We start from the raw sequence: 19,066 nt of genomic DNA, 5'->3' as shown, positions 1-19,066 counted from the left end.
ATCGACGATGTCGAACATTCTATAGAATTCGCCCATGCTCGTTTGTTTGAGCCTGGGAAGGAGGCTAAGCTTGTGCGCAATAGTACTAGGAATTTCTGTATGCGTTGAACGTTATGGGTGGTACGGGAGGGCTTCGAAGCTGGAGGGCTGACATCGGGCTGGGAGCTAGCTCTGATCTTACGCACGTCAACACCAGCTTCGACCTCAGCCAATCTCTGAGAGTCTAAGGCTGCAGTGAAGGTTTTATCATCCAATCGCATGGGAGAATGTATGCACTTTGTGATTGCCTCAAGTCTGCCTCATCGATGGCGAACCACTCTTCAACTCCACAATAGGCAACTCGTGACGAGAGAGAGCTGAAAAGTCTTGGAAAATCATGTCTCACGGCGTAAGCTGCAGTTGGCTGCACTTTTCTGTGATACGTGGTGATATTCAGTGCACGCATGGGTTTGGCTCCTCGGCCTGATTTAGCGACGCTTAGAAGGGCATCCAGCACAAATGACAGCCAGGCTAAAGGCCGAGAATACAGGTCCGAAGCTGAGAGAAATGACACGCGAATGGAAAATCAACTGTTTCTTCAATGTCTCAAACTAATATTAAAAGAAAGGAAAAAGGATGGGGTGGAAGATTCTAATGTCAGAACTCCAGCACAGTTCACTGATGATCGAGCCATTCTTGCCATCAAACCAATCTCAATAGCGGGTGGATAGCACACGAAATGAACTGATTCAGGCACTATATCAACCAGGCACTATTCAATTTTGCATCCAACACTTTGCACATGTAATCATCGAAAACCAAACCAAGCGTCCAATCTTCAGTTGACCACAAGATAATGGTTTCCTTGCACCGAATCCTTGGGCATCGTCCACTCCTTGTACACCTTGTCAAGTCGGCTCTTGAACATTTCTTCCACTTGTTTCCTCCTGATATTGCCCTTCGTTGCCGTTCGTGGCAGTATTCCTCGAGGAACGATCAAGATAAATCGTGCGTCATCGATGCGCTCATGCATGTACCTCCGTTTGTGGAAGGGATTGATCCTGAACAGAATCTCGTTCTTGATCCTCCAGAGTCCTATTTCCTCGTCGTGCTCTTCAGGTCCGATCGATGCACCTTCTCGAAGTTCCACGATCATCGAGGGAGAGGGTCGTCCAGCACCGACAACGACGACAGCATCAATGAGGTCATCTCCACATGTTTCCATGGCGTTCGCCTCGATTGAGCCTGTATCGCATCGAAGAGCCATGGCCATCTTGATCCAGTCATCGTTGCGTCCCTTGGCCATGAACTGACCAGGCTTCACCTCCACAAAGAAATCACCCGTATGGAACTTCCCGTCCTCGGAGCTCCGCAAGGAGACGTCTGGACAATCAGCCGATTCGGGAACTACTACGAGTTCAACCAGCTGCTCATCCATATGTGTGTCCTCCTCCAACGGCACAAACTCATAGGTGGAGCCGGGGAGAGTCGTCAGATAAGATGGGTTTGTGGTGTCCTCAGAAATCATCATGACGCCTACTTCAGTGGAACCAAAGACGTTGACTAGATGGAGGCCTTGACTGCAGGCCCATGCTTCATCTGTGGGATCCAGAGCTGAACCACCGTACATGATGTACTCCAATCCCTGAAGAGCTTTGAGCAAGGAGGCGTCTCGGCGTGCTTCGTGAAGGACGTTGGACAAGAAGGCGGGAAACATGTTCAACCTGGTGAGTCCGCATTGGTCGATTATCTGTCGGAGCTCGTCATTCGAGTACGGTATCTCGGTCGGGAGCACGAAGCAACTTCCACGGCAAATGGCGTCGATGAGGAGCATGGTACTGCCAATGTGACTGAAGCTTCCACTACAGGCCTGTCAGAACAGTGAACTCGCTGGACCTTCAACGAGACTTACATGGAAACTTGGACCCGTTGCGGTCTTGTGGAAGGAAGTATCTCGTCGACACATGCCGTCTTGCTGATGACACAGTCGAACCATTTCGCCGTCAGTGGCACAAGCTTCGGGATACCGGACGTCGAACCCGATGTATGATAGATCATGATGATGTCCTTGGCTTCTGGTGACATCTTCAAGTGAGGCAGTGGCAAGTGGTCATACTTGGAGGTGAGAATGTCCTCAGCAGGGTAGGCCTTCACAGGGCTGTCGGCGACAACTGATTGGAAGCTGGCATCATGGATCAGAACTGCGGCCTGTGACTTCTTGAGGAGATTGTAGACGACAGATGGATCCGTCATCTTCAGAGAGACGAGCTGTGGGATGAAGCCAGCTCGGTAGATGCCCCATATGTGTACGAGATCCGTGTAAGACGAGCCTTTCAGCCTAACACAACAGTTAGACAGTCTAAAGCGGTGGTATGCTGTTCTTACCATAGTCCAATGACAGATCGCTCCTTGATACCTCTCTCCAGAAACTCATGGGCCCAGTATCTGGCACAAGCCTCAATGTCCTTAGTGAAGTCACTGAAGGTGATATCCTTCCAAGACAGCTCTGCCACCCCTCCGTTAGGGATTCTCAGAGCTGTCACGGATGAATAGTCCCTTGTGCTAGCGTAGAGAGCAGCAAGAGGTGTTTGATAGGTAGTCATTTTGGTATAATCGATTGAGAAGAAGATGCTTGCTTTCACAGTTCGGATCAGAGAAGGACATCGATGTGCAACGTTGTGACGAGCAAGCGTTTATATGTTAATGCAACCCGTAGCGCCAGGATGGGGCCTGCAGGTCACCCCAGTTCTCCATTCCTATATATCGGCCATACTGGAGGGCCACTCACTTTCTCGTGTCTGACATGTCTGACATAGGAAATTGGTCAAGGTCCAGACTCCATCGAATACTGGTGATTGCCGTGTAAGCTCACGCAACCCTCCATCTTGAGGAAATAACACGGCCTAAAACTCGATAATCCCCGAAAAACTCAAATATCTACCGAATCATCCGCATCAAGGATGGACTTAGCAAGGTTTACTCGGGATAACGGATAAAACGGCGTCCGAAGGGCACAGGGCTGACGGCGGTTTAAACCTTGCTCACGTAATTGTGTGGAAGGAAACTCTCGCGCTTGTCATCAAGTGACATGGTGATAGGGCGGCAGGCTAGGGAGTCTCGGGAGGGGTTGCTAAGCTTAGAAGAGGGGGGTTTGTTTGGTTCCGTTGAGGAGCGGTGAGTTTCGTAGGTACAGTATTTGTATTGATCGACGAGTTATTCACGTGGGTGGTATTACGTATGGTTTCTTGAGTCAGAACGCTTGCAATAGCCTCGACAAAAGTCCTGGGAGATCTCTGAAATAGGGTCACTTTGCACCGTGTTTACTTTCAGATTGCGGCTATGCAGCCGTCTTATCCATCTCCCTCATCGATTTGGAATCATTTCTTTGAAGTTCGATCTGTTCCGTCACACCCAAGGAAAGATACACTGGTGAGAGTCTTGGTGGAAGTATCAGGAGGCGGGCAAGCCAGAACTCCAACAAACGCTTTAGCACGATTACACCAAACTGCTTACTTACAGGACAGGAGAAATTAAGTCAACTCTTAGTGGTAGAATAGACCGTCACATGCAGACTCGTGTTACCGATATTATTGGTGGGAGAGGGATGATGTATGTCTGGCTGACGTGAACACGAGAGAACCCGTAACACAAAGCTACTCCGCCTCAACTGGAGATTAAATAAAGGCCCTCCAAGAGTTTAATGGGAGCCAATATCAGGATTAAATGGTCTAATAATATCACAACGGGCGCAGACATACCACCACAACCCCAGTCACCAAGGTTCGCTCAGAATTGCTTCGAATGACAGTTTCATGATTCATAAGGCCAGCTGGGACACATCAAACTCACCAATACTCAAGAATCGTCATAAGCAAGTGTGAGGATTAATGTTTCATTGCTTTCATTTCGACTCTGGGTCGGGAAATCAACAATCTACCCAGCAGTGTACAAAATCCATTTTATCAACCCCGGCTCATCGGACTTCTTGGGTTTCTTATGCTTGTGTCTTCCAGACCTCTTCTTCTCTGGCTTATACTCCATTTCCCACTCTGGAATCCACCTCGGGCTCTCGCGCAGCATGGGCATATATGGATCGGGGTATAGTGACATGAGAAATCTTCTGTCGCCCTCAGATAATACCCATGCGTGTGGGACAAACATCATACCGTCTCGGGTGTCTTCTGGGGCGATAGGGTAATGCATGATGGACTCTGGGTCATAAGGGAGGGGCTTTGTACCACGAACAAAGCTTCGGTCGTAGTTCTTGTAGATCTGCGCACATTTCCACCCCGTCTTTCTTTGGATTTCGCGGTAGTTCCAGACAGCTGGACAATCAGGATGTTGATGTTCATGCACCATGCCCAATGAATGTCCAACCTCGTGTAAGATATCAGCTTGCCTCAGGCGGCGTCGCGTAGGGCCCGGTAGACCGGCGATGTGTCGATACATGTTGAGCCACAAGGTTGGCCCATCTGGATTCTTCTCGGCTTCCGTCCCGAGACAGGAGCTTGACTGGGTGCCAAAAGATATTCGGATATCAGAGGGCCCAAGATCGTCTGGTTTAAGAAACTCGAATTTTATCCGCATTGGAATGGTATTGTAGTGTGTATTCACCAGATTTGTGACAATTTCGCGGTCGGAAGCGCTCCCATTGAGAAAGCGTACCCTCAGGCGACGTTTCTCGGGAGGCCAGACGAAAGAGCTCGGTGTTACCCCATTCAATATGTCGTTAGACACTGCGCCTTGTAACGTGTCGGTAAATTCGCTGTCGTTGCCGGAAGCACCCTGTGTACAGCCCCAGCCGACGCCGTAGTGGTTGCTAGTTGAACCCGCCGCCTCAACTTGGAGGTGTGCGGGATCGTTGTGCTGTGCCGCCCCATGTTCAAACCCGTCGACTAGGTAATCCATAACATTCGCATTGTGTTGATAATGTTTATGGTTCCGCGGGGCATGGTACATGGCGATCAGGGTTGCTGGTGGCAATGTAATGTGGCGGGTTGAAATTGTGCTATCGTACTGTATGCGATGGAGCAGAGTTTGAAGGGAACAGGGAACAAGCAGCTGTCGGATAACACCCTCTCTTGTCATTTACGGCTCGATTACGGGGCGAAAACTCCCTTGGCTCAAGATGCATCTCACATCTCGAGAGCCTTATTCACAGGTGTGGTGGTATTGCATTCTTGACAGCCAATAAGTGCCCTCAGTCTAAAACCAGGCTTCAAAAGACACCAAACAGGCGTCGACACAGCCTCCGACCAAGCTCCTTTTGTCCGCACACGTCGACCTGCATGAGCAAATTACAATCACGAGCGCTGCTGGTCAGCCCACCAGTCGTTCGTCCCGTGCCGCCGGCTTGCGCTTCCGCCCAGTTACAGTGGTCTGTTGGAGTTGTCAGCAGCCCATCACCTCTCATTTTCCTGGCCTTGATGTGACAAGGAGTGCATGCTTATTCTCCATGTGCGCCTAGGTCTGAGCGTCTTACCTCTGGTGATGAAATGTCTCAACTGTGGCAGCCCGCATACAGTGAAAAGGTCTCAATTTTCGCCCGGCAGATTAATATGCAGATGACCACCTACATTATTCCAGCGGTCGCCTCGGGCGCGTACCTCGCCAAGTCAATGACCGTCATAGACTGAATCACTGTCCGTATCTTCGTAGCCATCATTTTGATGAGGCTCCCGGAAGCGCCAGCCTAATCCAGGCACCAGAATATTCACGAACCAACAGCCTTTCCAAACAGTTGATTTCTCACTGACAAGCGAGCACAGACCTGCCAACGCTCCAAAAGTTCAGTCTCGGCGTCTTGTCTTATAACTTGGTGAATGATTTTGTTGGAAAGGTGACAAACAGGCCTTGTTGGGCTCACACTGCTCAATGAGACGACCGCATATTAACGGCCAGTCCCCCAGCTTCATCGACTACTGCCAATACGCGACGACTAACAGAAAATACGAGCCTGGTCAGTGAGCTCAGAGGCAATAGTAAGAGTAGAAGTCAGTGTGTGCTTAGTATTAAATGATAATTTTGCACGCGACCATTGAAGAGCAGCTACCAGATAGCTATGCCAGAATCAAGAGTAAGGCAGGGATAGTCCTCCTGTTTGATAAAAACCCAGCTCTGACAGACGTGATTGGTCATTTTGTTATTAATTCAGGTTCTCCTACCTTTCGGGGAGTAGTAAGTCATCCAGCCTGGGGAACTCGACTGTTGGTTCCGTACTTCAGGCGACGCAGCCCAGCCAAGACCAAGGTCCACAGAGATTCCGCACCCCACGAACATATTTAACCTTCTTGATATCTCGTATTTGTCTCGGTAAAAAGTTGTCGACTCTAACCAGCTTGGGCCAAGTTTTCATTCCCACTCACCGGGGGAGAGACATACCAAGCCAGCGCCGGGTATTGTGGAGATGAGCCCATGCCATCGTTTGCCGGGAAAAGCGGAAGCTCTCTTGGCGTATGATTCGATAGTGAATCATTTTATATTCGGTTCTCAAGTCCGTCCGCCTCGACAGTGTCTCTGATTTTGGCCTGGGTAGAAAATGCTCCTCGATGTCGTGAGAGGTAGTCGTGTCACAGGAAGGCGGGCATGGGTGAATGACCAGCCATCAGTCACCTGGTTATCCAGGACAGCAGAATAGTGTGTATGAATGACGAATTCGGGTAGCAATCATTGAAATTCACATAATCCGCTTATTCTGCCATGCTGCACAGGAGAGAAATTGACAGGTCTGTGAGAGAGGTGTGTTTGATGTGATGATATGAACTGAGCTCACACCCTTCGCCACCAAGCATCTCGTGGGCCAAGAGTGTCTATACGTCATCAGAATGGCCCATCGAACCTTGTCCATGATTAAGATGATAAGATTTTTAATGGAGGCCCCATTACGAGCCATCCGTGTCCCATTTGTTGCGGTCTAGGCCGCAGATCTTGGCACCCCAGCTCTCCACGTTTCCCGTCCTGCTGTCTATGTATCAGCACGGTCCAATGTCTCCCGTGGCATCTTCGTCTCAAATATTCAACCGGTGTTGATAGAGAGTGCCATATCGGCATCAGTGGGCCGAGTTGATGTGATGGATTACAGACACTTTCTCAACTTAGAGGTATACGTGTCTCTTGACCCGAGGCCTCGTGATCTCGTCATCTTAAACAATCTCGTCATGACTAGGAAAACTCTCAAAGTGGACTGGATATATTTCCGTTCAATTCTTTTCAAGGCTTGGGGCAGGTTCAAGCCTCCGAAGTCTTGTGAAAATCAACTTCTACCCAAGCTCACTACCCGCTCCACACCGACAATTATTGCACTCTCGGCAAGAATTAAGAAAGGATATAACTAGAAAATAGCATTTCTTTTCCCATTCTGCTCGCTATGTCGGTCTGCATGCACACTACTTGGCGATCCGGGGTGACCTCCCGGGAGTCTAGGGTAACACAGACATGAAGCCAAGAAGAGCCTCATTTGCCACACCAGTCAATAATATGGCGCCTACAGCTCTAAGACGGCCCCTTTCATTGTTCTCCGTGCAAAGAACTGCTCTCTTGAACCGCGTGGGGCCATCTTTCTCGTCACCTCGTGAATGTGCCCGAATACTAGAGCTCAACTTCTGGATGGAGGAGCCTGGAGCATCTCATGAATCCTGCTGCTGAGCACGTCTCCTGCGACAAGATGTGATCATCAAACCATTGGACCAAAGGAATGGTGCCGGCTGCGTCTAGTATTGCCAGCCTTCAAAGGAATGGAACAAGACATCAATACTGGGCAACTCACTGAGACTTGACGGTGTGCAAATATAGTCAGCTCACTATCCCAGAAAGCATGACATGAATCTATCGTTCTAATCAAATGCTCAACAAACTGTTTTACAATCCCAAGATGCAAAAACTCCAGGTCCCAGTCTCCCAAGCGGTATTCAGACAACCATTTCAACTCCGGCGACCCGTATGCGCTTATTTTGCGGCCTTGGCCTTCTCCCTCAACATAACGGCCGAGTAGCTGATAATTGTTAGTGATGAGATAGATCGGAAGGATGGAGAGACACTCACGCAAAGATTCCAACAAGGGCCATGATCAGGCCAATGACACACTTGTCAGCCACGGTTCGGCCAGAGGACATCCAGCCAAGGGCGACAATGATGCATGTCTTGCTGTGGGCGACGACTGTGCTGGTGACAGGGCCCATCTCAGCAACGATGAAGAATTGAGAAACATTGATCAAGACGGCAAAGAAGCCAGACTGGGGTGTAATGTTAGCAGTACTCTTTCACCCGGTAGACTCTGTGCACTCACCAGAAGAATCAGAACCCAGCGGTTCAGTGAAACATCACCCCAGACGGGGAAGGTGTCGACAAAGGGAATGACGTAGAGGAGCATGAAAGCAGAGATGGGAGCCTGGTTGAAGAGCAGCTGCATGCTGGTCATGTTCAAGCGTCGTCGGAAGGCCGAGATCCAGACGGTGTAAAGAGACGAGAAGAAGACGCCGAGGAAGGCAAACATGACGCCCAACTGGGAAGTCGTCTTGATGGTGGTGTTGCTGGTAGGCCTCGAGTCATAGTAAGAGACCATACCGACGCCGATACAGGCGGGGATCAAGGTCAGGCAAGCCTTGAGAGGCAGAGTGACCTTGTACATGACGTAGTCCATGGCGGCAACCGAGGGCGTCATGAGGATACGCGCAATCTGGTAGAATGCGACGGATGAGTAGGCAAGAGAGAGGTTAGGGAAGACGACGTTGAGGGCCATGGCGATAGACAGGGGCGCCGTGTGGCCAAAGGAAGCCTTCTGAGGCGTGAAGAAGCCGAAGCGCTCTCGTGAGAGGACATAGAGGGCCAGCCAGGTGATGGTGAAGTGAAATGTGGCGAAGGAGAGCTGCACATGCTTGAGTGATTTATCTGAGAAGATGGCTTTGTTTGTGAAGACCTGGTTGAGGTTAGTATGGTGATGTTGAGATGGGAGGTGAAGTGACGTACGATCAAGACGGTGGCCAAGACGTTGACCAGTGTCCATACTACCGACTTGAGTGTTTTGGACTTCTTGACGGGCTCTGGCTCTGGCTTCTCTGGCTTATCGGCCTTTTCTTGGTCACCCGCAAGGAGGGCATCATCCTCCTCATCGTGGTAGAGCTCATCGAGCTCAAACTCACTGGGCGACCTCGTCATGTCGCGGTCATGTTCACTGTGATCAAACAGCGTCGTCTCCTTGGGCGAGGTAGACGAAGATGACGACGACGAGGACGACGAGTCCGCGTACGGCTTGTGGTCGACTTCCTTGGACATGGTGAATTAGATGCGCGCTGATGAAGACAAGGAACGACTGTAGTTAGGGAACAGCAGATTTCAAGCAGCCAGATGAAAGAACAGTGAAACAGACACAGCAAGCAAGCGTTCTGTCTGGCAAGGCAGAGAGAGGGGATGCTGGAAGGACCGGAGAAGTGGGATGAAGCAGCCCGACTGGGGGGAAGAGAAAGACGCCTGCCGGTCAAGCACCCCTGCCCCTGGAGAAGCAGGTATTCGTATTGCTCACTGGTTCCGCACAAGGAATGGGCGTGGAGTATCGACGACAATCCCAGAGATGAAAGTACCGGTACATGGGCGCAAGAGAATCTTTCTAGCGGCGCCAGGAATGCCTCTCTTTACGGCGCCACCAACAAACCACCCCTGCAGTAGCAACCAACTCTGCTCGTTCCCCTTTTTTTCTTCTTCCTTCTCCCTCTTTTTTTCCTTCCTTCTGGCGCAGCCGACAGTTAGTCTCATACGTGCGGGCGGTAAATAGCCAGTCCAGCCCCAAGCCACGGTGGGCCAAGGGAGAGCCGGCCTCCGAGACTATCGAAGGAGCCATTTGCAGATCTATTTGGCGCTAGGCTATCAGCCGGGCATGCGATAGACGAGCTGAAATACGAATGTAGACTAACCCGATGCAAGGGCAAAAAAGTTTGTGTTTCTCTGCCCCTCTTGAGGTAGTCACTGTCTTTAAAGGGGTTGATGGTTCAGGGCTGAGACGAGGTGTGTGGCGGCATCTGCCAAGAGCACATGTGCGTTTTGGCAGTTTGAGGCTCTGGAGAGTTTGACCTTGTCATCATCCCGTCTGCGAGAGAAGGAATGGGACATGCGTGGCTGCGTGTACAGTACAGTACGCGCGTGTGCGTGGGTGGCCGATGCACCAATGGGGCCATTGTGCATTGTGATCAACCAATGCAATTGTGCCGATCGGTCGGGAGGGACAGGGCGGTAAAAGGACTGAGTGTTTGAGGGGTCGGGAGGATGAAGCAAACAGCGCAAATCCTTCGGGATGTGGTGGTGTTTGTTTCATCAAGACGAGGCAGACACAGCCTTGTTTGTAACAAAAAGGATTCATGTCATTATTTTTGACTGGGGATATCTAGGTAATACACAGTCTATCCGTACCGGTTACACTTGCTGCTGCTGCTCAAAATAAAACTTACACGAAGGCTGCAGAATGGCTCTACCCCTGCTCACATTCCATGCCCCTCACCCGCACATCACTAAAGCTTGTCTCTGTTGGCAGCGACAGGGCCCAATCAACCCTGCGTGTCAGGGGGACACCTCTCTTTCTCGAGCTTCATGTCAAGAATCATGTGCATCTCGGGACAGTACTCGAGCGCCGCCTTTCGTGTCTCGACGTTGCCCCAGACTTCCTTATCGAGACCCCTGCCACGGCCAAGGGCGTGGTAGCCCATGGGCTTTTCTGTGACGTTGTTCTGCACCGAAAAGACCTCGTTTGTCAGGTTGGCGAGCTTGGCGTCGGGGAGGATGTAGAGACGCTTTCCGAACCAAATGTCTTCTTGATCTGTGTTGTTGTAGCGCTTCTGGAAGCCGAGGACCTGCTGGATGGCAGAGACGCGTCGCAGCGAGAGCTTTCCGTAGCCTGCGAAGGCCTTGACGTCGGCTCTTTGAGATTGTTAGCAGGGGTGTCGCTGAAGCGATGGGAGTCATCTTACCTGGCAGCACCAGCCCATGTGTAGTCCAACCAGTCGTTCAGGCTCGACTGCGCATTGGCGCAAAGAATGCTCTCCGAGTCAAAGGTCAAGAGCCACTCAACTCCAGGCAAAAACTCGTTGTAGAATCGCGAATCCGTGTACAGGCGGTTCAAGTCCTCTTCGGTCTTGATGGACCAAGGGCTGGGCAGCCTCATGAGGTCAATCTTGCCCAGACCCTGTTGCAGCTGAATGCCGTACTCGCGACCGACAGTGTAGACGCTCTTCTTGGATCCGATAAAGACGAATCGCCAATCCGGGGGCACGACGGCGATCATGTGCAGGATCAAGGGGACCAGAAGAGGAAGAGGCTCCGGCTCGATGATGAGAGCGACCTTGGATGTGTTGTAGTTCTTGCGAGGGTCGTCGTTTGGCGCCCAGTCAATGCTGACTGAGGGAAGTCTTTGTCGGGCTTCATCGATCTGGGATGTGATGGTGGGTTTGACTTGAGGGACGAGTACGGTCGCAAAGATCCATCTGGAGACTGTCAGTCGCTGCTCGTGATGCCTTCATTTGAGGATCTACTCACGTTGAAATGAGGGAAACCACAATGAGAATGGTAGATCTCGAAATCGTCGTGGGGAGTCTCGACTTGAGGCTCTTGGTTGCCATGACAGGCAAGTCGGCCCATTGCGACAAGTCAACCTGCGGCGCCATGATTGCTTCAATTCACTTGTTCTGAAGATGGAGGAAGTTTGGGATGGAGTTTACAGGTCGCAAAGACCCAAGTTACGCTCCCAGCAACTACAATTGAGACCCCCTGCGCCTGGGGTGTGTTATCGGCTCTATATGATGCGATGCCTCAGTGAGCGACTGTCCCCCTCAGGTACAGTACCTAGGCCCGTTCAGTTGGGTCCCTCCTCTGTCGACGTGTAAAAGGGCCCGTAATTTTGCATTCCAGGCTCTTGTCTCTCCCCTGTCTTCAAGGCGGCTAGAGGGGCGGCGCCACTCCACTCCCCCCCAGGCTCTCAAAACGATAGCGCCCATCCCTAGCATGCCTTGTGGAGAGGCGGTCTAGAGCTACTGCGGCAGAGGCAAAGCCCTCCGGTTCAGCCGAGCACACAGAGGGAGTGCAAGGATGGACGGGATAGTGGGTTGTCTAGAAGCAGGCTGTCAAAGATGCCAATGTACAGTACAATCTACATGATGGAAGAGAAGGCCCCCTTATGTTGGACAGGAGCCCCTGTCGTTTGGAGTGTCCCCCTCTCTCGTCGTCTCCTCTTGGCCGGGTTCTCTCTTTGCCGCTTACACCCCAGCTTCGACGAGGGAAGCTGGGCGACGATTCTGAACTGACCTGACTCTTTTACTTCTTTCAAGCTAAAGACCGAATTAATTGACAGACGGCAGCTTCTTCTTTTTTGTCTCTATTTTGTTGTATTGCTCTTCCCGTCACTCCTTCACCACTGCTAGCAGCCATGAACTTCCTCTCAAAGCAGCGACTGATGTCGCCCAAATTTATGCGCATCTCGATCGGACTTGGGGTTACTTTTGCGTGAGTCTCTTCTCAAAGGGTTGAAGGTATCAGGACTGACCTAATCGCCTCAGAGTCATCATCTTTCTCTCAGTCATGGCGGCCGTCGTCCCTCATCCGGCGCTCCCCAAAATCACCCTCACATACGCCAACCAGTCCATCTACAACGAGTCCAAGGTCGCTCTCCTCATTGAGAACCGACCGCAGCCCATCATCGTGCCTCTGATGCTCAAGTTCATGTATCAGATGCCTCCCGACTGGCGATTCCGCTTCATGGGCTCCCCCGAGTCGGTGGCCTTTGTCAACCAGTCTGCCGCCATGCGCGAGCATGTCAAGTCTGGCAAGGTCGACTTGACCTACATCCCCGCCAACATGAGCACTGCTGGTCAGGAGATGATCAGTCGTTTCTTGACGACGCTGTGGCTATACGATACTGTGCTGCAGCCTGCCGAGATCCTCCTCGTATTCCAGACCGACTCGATGGTCTGCGCCAACAACAAGCGCTCCATGGATGACTTTATTGGCTACGACTGGGTTGGTGCACCTTGGAGTGTCGGAGGACGTTATGGAGGAAATGGAGGACTCTCGATCCGTCGCGTGAGCCGTATCATCGATATCCTGCGCAACCAGCGTCGCATTGAGGGCAGCCAGCCTGAAGACGTCTGGCTGTCTGAACGTCTTGGACATCACAATGCCGGCAGCGTCGCCAACGGATCTATATCATCGACCTTCTCTGGAGAGATGAACGGAGGCCCGGCCGAGATTGTGCCTGAGCCTGAATGCGACGCCGACCTCGATGATGATCAGGAGGAGTGCGAGTGGGAGAACCTGCGAAACAAGCTGAGCGAGCAGGGTCGACCAGGCGACTGGGTCAAGGGCCTTGACGACTGGAGGAACGGATTCTATGAGCCGATGGGCTATCACATTGGCGGTGCCGGCCAGCTTCACGGCGCTGTCTGGGGACGAAAGGAGAAGCGAGATCACATCTACTCGTATTGCCCCGAGGCAAAGATGGTGTTGAAGATGGACTGGGCAGAGTATATACCAGGCAACTGCGGAGAGTCCTGGTAAAAGATGCGATTATAGTATGTAATATAGATGGTTTATGCGATTCATTTCAAGCTGAGCGACGTTGGTTATTGAGGAGACGGTTGGCACAAAATGGAGGCTCTTAGAATGGGTGTTAGAGTGGTGGCTTGGATGGATCGATCTATGACGAAATGGCGTTGGCACTGAATTAATTCACATTATTTTATCTAGACTCGACAACTGTTCTTTTATAGCCAGTGATGAAGAAAAACACAAAGAGACCACGTCCTCACAGAGCGCAGGTGCTCTATTGAACGCCAGCAGCCTTCATACGCTCAAAGCACTGCCTGTAGGCATCGTGGACCTCGGGAACCTCGTAGTTGTACTCCTTGAGCTTGCTGATCAGCTTGTCTGTGTCGAGCTTGCAGTTGCTGCGACCAGCCTTGATGACCTTGGACTGCTCCTCGAGGCTAAAGTTCTTCCAGGTGTAGTTGGGGCGGACAATCTCCTTGAACAGGGCGAGCACCTCGTTGTGGGAGATGGCGCCGGGGTTGGTGAAGTTGTAGACTCCGGTGTTGTTGTGCTCAGCGAGGAGAATGGAGCCGGGGAGGAGGTCGTGGAGGATGGTGTTGCTGTTGGGAATGTCGACGACGCGGTCGTACTTGGAGATCTTGGTGACAAAATTTCGGGGGTGAAGATCGTCGCTCACAGGCATGCGAAGACGGAGGATGAGGACATTGTTGTAGCTGGCCAGGATCTGTCGCACGTCAGAGGCGCATTCACATATGTTTCAGGAGAGATACTCACAGGCTCAACGTGGCCCTTGGTCATGGAGTAGAAGCTGCCGACAAAGTTGGGAGCATCCTCCTCCTTGAAGCCAGCACCGCCCATGGGGTGCTTCTCGTCATACTGGTAGATGCATCCGGTCGCAAAGATGGTGCAGTGAATACCTCGCTGGGCGCACTGATCGGCCAGCGTCAGAGTGCCAATGACGTTGGAGCGAACCGTCTGCTCCTTGTTGTCCTCGCACCAGTCAACGTTGGGTCGGCCAGTGCAGCCAGCGGCGTTGAGGACGTGTGTGGGCTTGATCTCGTCGAGCACCTTGGCGACACCGGCGACATCTTCCATGCGGACAGTGGTGCTGGAAACCTCCTTGCCCTGCTTCTCGAGGAGCTCCTTGAGGTGGCCAGCCACCCAGCCCTTGCCGCCCCAGATGAGGAAGCGGTTGGCAAACGTACCGTTGGAAGCAGACATGGTGATGGTGTTGGTGTTTGGGTATGAGGTTTGTAACGATTAGCTATGAAGAGCAAGCAATTGCCGATCGAGATGAGGTCAGGAAGAAATACAGACGAGGAGGAAGCTCCAGTAGCTCCGAGACAGCTGCATGTACGTACTACGTTGCAGACTACCGGCCTGCAAGCCTCCCTCCCTCCGTCCCTCCTTGTCCGTCATGTCACCTCTGTTTGGGAAATCAGGGGTCTGTCACTGTTAGCCACATCGAGACACAGGACGAAGAAACGAAAGAAGGGCCTGGCACGCCGTCCCTTGCACCCATCGCATCGACACGCCCCCAGCCTCAACTTCTCCACGCTTCCAATAGTACATCCAGTAGCTCGGTTTTACGAGCGGCTGGTCTGTGTTGGCTAATGCAGGGGCGAATCAGATTGTCTTGAGCCGCTTATCGCCTGTTTTACGTTGCAATGCCGATCTGTTTAGTTAGATCGAGCCTTTCGCGTGGCAAAAAAGGGTGAGACACCGGTCGAGTCCTGGCTTTTTTTTTTCTTGCCCCTTTTCTTGAGAGTAACAGAGAAGCAGAGCCTGATCATCTGCAGGAGTGAATGTGCACTCAATACGAAAATGCAGTTGGTTCGTAACGTGCTGACGAAAAATGATCCTGTTTGTTTCGTACCCTTGTTTTCTCCGTCGATCTCAGCCGCTGGAAAGTGACCGCATTAGCACACAATCACCCCTGTTTATACGGGTCCCGTCACCTCACAGGGCAGCAAGCTTCGTGAATGTACTGTACCACTGCAGCACTCCCCCCTGGCCCTGTCAGAAGCCAAGTGCGGGACTATCGGACCCCCATTTGCTTGGCATACGTACTATCGAACGCCTCGGCCCAAGCCTCAATTGACAAAAGATTGCCATGATTAATGAGCTGAACTTTCCCTTGACGGCAGAATCGTGCGGCAAAGCAAGCAAGCAATCAGTTCCACCTGAAGGAACACGACACATGCAGCAAGGGGTTTGTACTGTTACAAGACGGGAATGGGCTGAGGTATTTGGTCTCGCCCTTCGGAATGTCTAGTCTCACACCCCATTCCTACCATGATGGCCCCCCCTGATTCTTCACGCTCTCATCACTTTTTTTTTTTCTCTCTTCACTCTGGTGTGGGTAGACCGTGTAGACAGACTGGCCGTTAGCCGTTGAAATGGGCCGTTTGGCGTGATGTTGGGTACAGTAATAGGGGAGAATGCCACTCGGTGGCTCACGTAAAAAAACATGTCTCTCTCTTCGGGGCTTTCTCTCCAGTTTTTAAGTGCTCGTTAGACTGAGACTGCCTGTTCACTACCCGTCTGGTCTTGAAGATTGCATTGCATTACTCTGTCCACTTTGTCTTTGTTGTCTCAATTCTCCGGTAAACGGCGTCTTTCTTGTTGCACTACTTCATCCAGCTTTAATAACCTCCAGCCAAGGTCCTCTCTGATCGCATCGTCAGTGACAAACATGGCTCCTCACTTCGACTACTCTGCTAACATGGGCTCCAGCAACAACAACACCAACAACATGCACTACAACTTCCTCCAGGACGCCGATGTCTGGCAGGGTGCGCCCATCTTGACGGGCAGCACCAAGTTTGAGCCTCACCCCGATGTCAAGAACATCATGATCACCGGTGGCGCCGGCTTCATGTGAGCACAAGACCACACCTCGACCCTCATGCGCCAATGCTAACACCAAGCTTTACAGCGCTTCTTGGCTTGTGCGACACCTCACCCTCACGTATCCCCACGCCTACAACATCGTCTCTTTCGACAAGCTCGACTACTGCGCCTCGCTCAACAACACGCGCGCCCTCAACGAGAAGCGCAACTTTAGCTTCTACCAGGGCGACATCACCAACCCCGTCGAGGTGGTCGACTGCCTCGAGCGCTACAACATCGACACCATCTTCCACTTTGCCGCCCAGTCGCACGTCGACCTGAGCTTTGGCAACTCGTACGGCTTTACTCACACCAACGTCTACGGCACCCACGTGCTGCTCGAGAGTGCCAAGAAGGTTGGCATCAAGCGCCTCATTCACATCTCGACCGACGAGGTCTATGGAGAGGTCAAGGACGACGACGATGATCTCCTCGAGGCGAGCATTCTTGCTCCTACCAACCCTTATGCCGCGAGCAAGGCTGCCGCCGAGATGCTTGTGAATTCTTATATGCGAAGCTTCAAGCTCCCCGTCATTATTGTCCGGAGTAACAACGTCTACGGACCCCACCAATTCCCAGAGAGTAAGCATTTCCAGCTCGACAGAACCCCAGACACAATCACTGACGCTCGCCCTTCACAGAGATCATCCCCAAGTTCTCCTCCTTGCTACACCGCGGCCAGCCCGTGGTCCTCCACGGAGATGGCAGCCCAACACGCCGATATCTCTACGCCGGAGACGCCGCCGACGCCTTCGACACCATCCTCCACAAGGGCGAGATGGGTCAGATCTACAACGTCGGCTCGTACGACGAAATCTCCAACATCACACTCTGTCACAAGCTCCTCGCCGAGATGGGTATCGACGACCAGAACACGACCGAGTTCAAGAAGTGGGTCAAGTACACCCACGACCGCCCCTTCAACGACCACAGATACGCCGTCGATGCTACCAAGCTCAAGCAGCTCGGCTGGACACAGAAGACCCCCTTCGAGAAGGGTCTCAAGATCACCATGGACTGGTACCAGCGCTACGGTGACAGGTGGTGGGGCGACATCTCTGCCGTCCTCAGCCCGTTCCCCCTGGTTGTCAACAAGAATGTGAAACCGGATAACGAACCTATCATGGACTCTCCATAAGTGAAGGAAGCTGCTGCGGGGCGTATAGAGGAGGGGTTTGTATGTAATACTAGACGAGCATTGATATCCGTTGGTTGTATGTATGTTTAATATGAGACAGCGTGCCGCGTGGCCCTTGCAACTGGTTCCTCTCGACTCGAAGGTTTCGGTACTTGAAGTTGGGTCGCATTCAATCTTGAGAATGCCCCTCCCCTCCAGCACAGGGATTGCGCCCGCATTCCCGAAAACCGCGCAAGCCGTGACGTTGGTGGGCTGATGGATCACCAAGTGCTCAGTGCGTTCTGGAGGATCTTGGTACACGGACGGGCAAGGGTTGATGGAGGGGCTACCCTTGAACGGCGTCTGACATGCTCTGGTGCGTTTTGGGTTTATTGCCTGGGCTGGATAGGATCACGAAGGCTGAATTATACGGACGCTGCAGTGCAGTTGTCTCTTTTCAGTGCTCTTTGTGAGTCCTGGGTTGTCAGGCCCATCTTGTCGACCCATCTTACCCCTTTGAAGCAACCAATCCGGAGAGGGGTGTAACGCGCTTCCATGGTTGTCAGATGTTTCATCAGATGGCAAATACGGGTTGAGAGAAAATGGCGTTCTTGGCTCAGCTCGCTACGGCAATACGAGAATGGAATCAATTTTTGCAGGACGATTTATTCGCATGTCCCTCCCTAATATAGAGACGAGCCATATTGGCAGTGATTTTGTCGTGGCGCCACCATAACATTGTCTTCTCGCGCATTGGAGCGTCAGCAACCAGACGAGGGCCTCACGACGCAGGAGTCTGTTCCTTGCCTCGTTTACGCGCTTACTCGTATACCTAATAATCATCAGAGCTATGATCAGTTCTCGTATCCGAATCAAACCAAACAAGTGCGGTGGTACAGAATTAGTATCGTGGACGGATCAGTGAACATGCCGGCACCGTACATGGAGAGGACTTGTAAACCAACAACAAAATTGAAGAGAAAAGAGAGAAAGAAAGAAAACACCAAAACAACATCAGTAGAGAATTAGATTCAAGTTATCTTGGCTCTGATATGTGTAGTGCGGTACTTAGCCTTGTCTGTTTGGTGGATAAACACCATGATCTTGCTCCGTGGAGGCCATTCAAGCAGCAGTCTGGGAATCTCAAGTCATTTTGATGCGCAAGGCCCTTCCCTTAAAACTTTCCAATGCCGTCATGCTGCTCAGTTTTCGTATCTGAATCAAACCAAACAAATGCGGCGGTGTCGAATTTCTGTCTTTGAGCGAACAGTCAACGTGATGCTACATGGAGGGAGGGCTTGCAGACCAAGAACGAAAGTGAAATACCAACAAGGCAGTAATAATAGGGAATGAGATTCGGGGTATCTTCACCATTGCCTGTGTAGTGCGGGAATTGCATTGGCATGTCTTGTTGATAAACACCATCACCTTGCTCCGTGGAGGGCATTCATGTGATCTCCGCGAGTCTTAAATCGTTTTGATGTGCAACCCCCCTCCTAAAAGCTTTTTGATGCTGTAATGCTGTTTGCCAAGCTGTTTCTTTTACAGCATCATGAT

The 19,066-nt window shown here is 51.7% G+C and overlaps 7 protein-coding genes across 7 annotated transcripts; 2 read left to right on the top strand and 5 right to left on the bottom strand.

Moving 5' to 3' along the window:
* Nucleotides 1-817: 817 nt before the first annotated feature.
* Nucleotides 818-2,582, bottom strand: NCS57_00492300 (AMP-binding domain-containing protein; the record flags this gene model as incomplete). Its single annotated transcript, XM_053054868.1, has 3 exons — nucleotides 818-1,841; nucleotides 1,892-2,317; nucleotides 2,365-2,582. 3 exons carry the CDS (start codon nucleotides 2,580-2,582, stop codon nucleotides 818-820), a joined length of 1,668 nt encoding a protein of 555 aa, XP_052917028.1.
* Nucleotides 2,583-3,912: 1,330 nt separating this feature from the next.
* Nucleotides 3,913-4,938, bottom strand: NCS57_00492200 (Peptidase M12A domain-containing protein; the record flags this gene model as incomplete). The annotated part of the gene is made up of 1 exon (XM_053054867.1): nucleotides 3,913-4,938. One exon carries the CDS (start codon nucleotides 4,936-4,938, stop codon nucleotides 3,913-3,915), a length of 1,026 nt encoding a protein of 341 aa, XP_052917027.1.
* Nucleotides 4,939-7,923: 2,985 nt separating this feature from the next.
* NCS57_00492100 (EamA domain-containing protein) lies at nucleotides 7,924-9,249 on the bottom strand (the record flags this gene model as incomplete). Its single annotated transcript, XM_053054866.1, has 4 exons — nucleotides 7,924-7,969; nucleotides 8,020-8,210; nucleotides 8,264-8,893; nucleotides 8,944-9,249. The coding sequence occupies 4 exons, from the start codon at nucleotides 9,247-9,249 to the stop codon at nucleotides 7,924-7,926; spliced, it is 1,173 nt and encodes a 390-aa protein (XP_052917026.1).
* Nucleotides 9,250-10,511: 1,262 nt separating this feature from the next.
* NCS57_00492000 (DUF5672 domain-containing protein) lies at nucleotides 10,512-11,624 on the bottom strand (the record flags this gene model as incomplete). The annotated part of the gene is made up of 3 exons (XM_053054865.1): nucleotides 10,512-10,881; nucleotides 10,932-11,444; nucleotides 11,497-11,624. 3 exons carry the CDS (start codon nucleotides 11,622-11,624, stop codon nucleotides 10,512-10,514), a joined length of 1,011 nt encoding a protein of 336 aa, XP_052917025.1.
* A 758-nt stretch (nucleotides 11,625-12,382) lies between these two features.
* NCS57_00491900 (DUF5672 domain-containing protein) lies at nucleotides 12,383-13,509 on the top strand (the record flags this gene model as incomplete). The annotated part of the gene is made up of 2 exons (XM_053054864.1): nucleotides 12,383-12,459; nucleotides 12,513-13,509. 2 exons carry the CDS (start codon nucleotides 12,383-12,385, stop codon nucleotides 13,507-13,509), a joined length of 1,074 nt encoding a protein of 357 aa, XP_052917024.1.
* A 265-nt stretch (nucleotides 13,510-13,774) lies between these two features.
* Nucleotides 13,775-14,721, bottom strand: NCS57_00491800 (RmlD-sub-bind domain-containing protein; the record flags this gene model as incomplete). The annotated part of the gene is made up of 2 exons (XM_053054863.1): nucleotides 13,775-14,224; nucleotides 14,275-14,721. The coding sequence occupies 2 exons, from the start codon at nucleotides 14,719-14,721 to the stop codon at nucleotides 13,775-13,777; spliced, it is 897 nt and encodes a 298-aa protein (XP_052917023.1).
* A 1,474-nt stretch (nucleotides 14,722-16,195) lies between these two features.
* Nucleotides 16,196-17,530, top strand: NCS57_00491700 (NAD(P)-bd-dom domain-containing protein; the record flags this gene model as incomplete). The annotated part of the gene is made up of 3 exons (XM_053054862.1): nucleotides 16,196-16,380; nucleotides 16,439-16,974; nucleotides 17,034-17,530. The coding sequence occupies 3 exons, from the start codon at nucleotides 16,196-16,198 to the stop codon at nucleotides 17,528-17,530; spliced, it is 1,218 nt and encodes a 405-aa protein (XP_052917022.1).
* Nucleotides 17,531-19,066: the final 1,536 nt, after the last annotated feature.

This window comes from Fusarium keratoplasticum, chromosome 3 (assembly GCF_025433545.1).
Source record: "Fusarium keratoplasticum isolate Fu6.1 chromosome 3, whole genome shotgun sequence".
Classification (NCBI taxonomy): Eukaryota; Fungi; Ascomycota; class Sordariomycetes; order Hypocreales; family Nectriaceae; genus Fusarium; species Fusarium keratoplasticum.
The sequence above is the reverse complement of the archived record's forward strand: the minus strand, read 5'-3'. Positions and strand labels throughout refer to the sequence as shown.